This window comes from Gracilinanus agilis, chromosome 4, assembly GCF_016433145.1.
Source record: "Gracilinanus agilis isolate LMUSP501 chromosome 4, AgileGrace, whole genome shotgun sequence".
In the NCBI taxonomy this organism is placed as follows: Eukaryota; Metazoa; Chordata; class Mammalia; order Didelphimorphia; family Didelphidae; genus Gracilinanus; species Gracilinanus agilis.
In genome coordinates this window covers 433,831,902-433,833,968 of record NC_058133.1, presented here as the reverse complement: position 1 = coordinate 433,833,968, position 2,067 = coordinate 433,831,902, and the positions used below count along the sequence as shown (strand labels likewise).

The window sequence follows — 2,067 nt, the reverse complement described above, 5'->3', positions numbered from 1 at the left end:
GGGGGGGGGGCCGTCGGAGTCCCCGCCTCCCACGGTCCGGCTGGGCGGCCCGGGCTTCCCAGCCCAGGGAAGCGGCGGGGGCGAGGGGCGTGAGCGAGCAAGCGAGTGAAGGAGGCGGCGGGAGCGAAGCGGCGCGGGCGCAGGGGGCCGGGCTCTGGCGACGGCTACACCGCGGCCTGCCGGGAGCCCGAGGGCGCGGGGCTCTGTCTCGGGGGTCACTCACCTCGGTGGGCTGGCTAATCTCGAACAGGTCCAGCCGGTTCGCGTTCCAGTGGTTGATGATATCGGCCAGTTTCCGCCGCTCCTCCTCCCGACTGCCGGCCGACGACATCCTCCTTCGCCTGGCTCTCCGTAGAGCCGAGCGGCTCCGGCCAACAACAACAACAACAACGCCGCCACAACCGCCGCTAAGAGCTGCGGGCTGTCGCCTGCTCCCCGGGGGGCCGGGCCGGGCCTGCCTTCCCCGTCGCCCCCCGCCCCAGCCGAGGTCTCAGGGCCACCCCACCCCCCCGAACTAGCGCCTCCCACGAGGCCGATCCGCCGCTGGGGGGGTGGGTTCGTCCCACAGGGAAAGGTTGCGCCTCGCCCTTCGCGAGGGGAAGGAGAAAAAGAAAAAGAAAAAATAAAATAAAATAGCTAGAGTGAGGAGGAGGGGGGACCGGACGGCCCGACGCGCTCCGGCTCCAGCTCAATAGGGTTCCAAGCTCGGGGTTGGGCTGCGGGTCCGACGTCCGCGCGCCGCTCTCTCGCCGGAGCTGGTGCCGCCGCCTCCTGCCTTCGCCTTCGCAGCCGCCGGCTTTCTTCTTTCACCCGCCCGGGTGCTTCGAGTGCCTGCCTTTTTTTTTTTTTCTTTCTCCCCTTTCCTTTTCCTTTTCCCCCTCCCTCCCCACCCCTTTTTTGCCCCGGTGTGTGCGCTTCTGTATATGTGTGTGTCTCCCTCCTCCGGTGTGTCTCTCACGCATACACATACACACAGCCGCACACGCGCCCTGGCTCGCGCTTTCCCGGCCCTCACCGTGCGCGCACTCGCCCGCTCGCCGCCGCACCTCCCCACCCCCAGCGCGCGTCCGCCCACCAGTCACCTCCCAGCCTCGCCGCGCGCGGCGGGTACCTCCGCGCTCTGTCCACTAGGTGCTGCTGGCAGCGAGCGAGCGGGCCAGTGGATAAGCGGGCGAGCGGGCGGCGCCTTCTCCTCCCCCACTTGGTCACGGGCTCGCCCCTCGCCCCAGCCGGGGTGGGCTTTGCCCTCCTTCCTCTACTCCCTAATGCAGGCTCTCGGGCTAGAGTTGAGGGTTCGTGCAAGTGGGGTGCCTAAGTCAACCGCAGGAATTGGGGAGGGGGATGAATGAATAAAGCGGGAATAAAAGAAATGAAGACGAGAAAAAGAGGGAGTAAATCCCTTTCATTCTCCATCCAGTCTTTCGCCGGAGTCATTTGTTTATCTTTAAAATTTATTGCACAAGGCTGTCTTGCTGTTGGAGTCAAATCAAGGGTGACCTCTTCAAAGTTCTTTCCTCTGGGGAAGATGAATTATTTTGCTTGGTCAGTTTATCTCTATAATAATGTTTTGTTTTGTTTTGTTTTTCAAGAAAAGAAAAATCCTCCCTCTTGTTTTTAGATTCCACCCTCATCTCTGCTTCTCTGTTTTTTCATTCTCCCACTTGTCCCATGCTTATAGTTGGAGGGAGGAGAGCTTCAAATACCTTTACGTCTACCTCCTCAGAAAATGCAGCTTTCAGGCAATTCGTATCTGCAAATACTTTACGGGCGGATAATGGAGCTACAAAGTTAAAATAATAAAGAAGAACAGAAGAAGAGGGATCTGATGTGTCTCTGCTGCCAATCTAGATGCTGCGTTAGCATAATTTGAAAAACATCTACACTTTCTAGTAGCCTTAAAAACCTATAATTAATTTCAAGAGTACTTTCGACCTTTTTTATGCCATTTTTCATCTTAATGGGAGAAAAGTTTTGCAAAACCTCATTCCAAGGGTTACCACCACAATAATTAGTTCTTTAATTTGAGACTAAATCTATTTGTTTGAACAGAAAACATTGATCTTTTAA

General features: G+C 57.2%; 1 protein-coding gene across 6 annotated transcripts in view; it reads right to left on the bottom strand.

Moving 5' to 3' along the window:
- The window catches only part of AFDN (afadin, adherens junction formation factor), a 189,074-nt gene extending 187,971 nt beyond the window's left edge, over positions 1-1,103 (bottom strand). For 3 of the 6 annotated variants that reach the window (XM_044671896.1, XM_044671894.1, XM_044671897.1), the window contains exon 1: positions 224-1,101. In XM_044671896.1, coding sequence (XP_044527831.1) covers positions 224-331 — 108 coding nt within the window. In that variant the 5' untranslated portion in view covers positions 332-1,101. Of the gene's footprint in view, positions 1-223 lie in introns of all 6 variants that reach the window. The other 3 variants (XM_044671893.1, XM_044671895.1, XM_044671892.1) reach the window with 2 other exon arrangements.
- Positions 1,104-2,067: the final 964 nt, after the last annotated feature.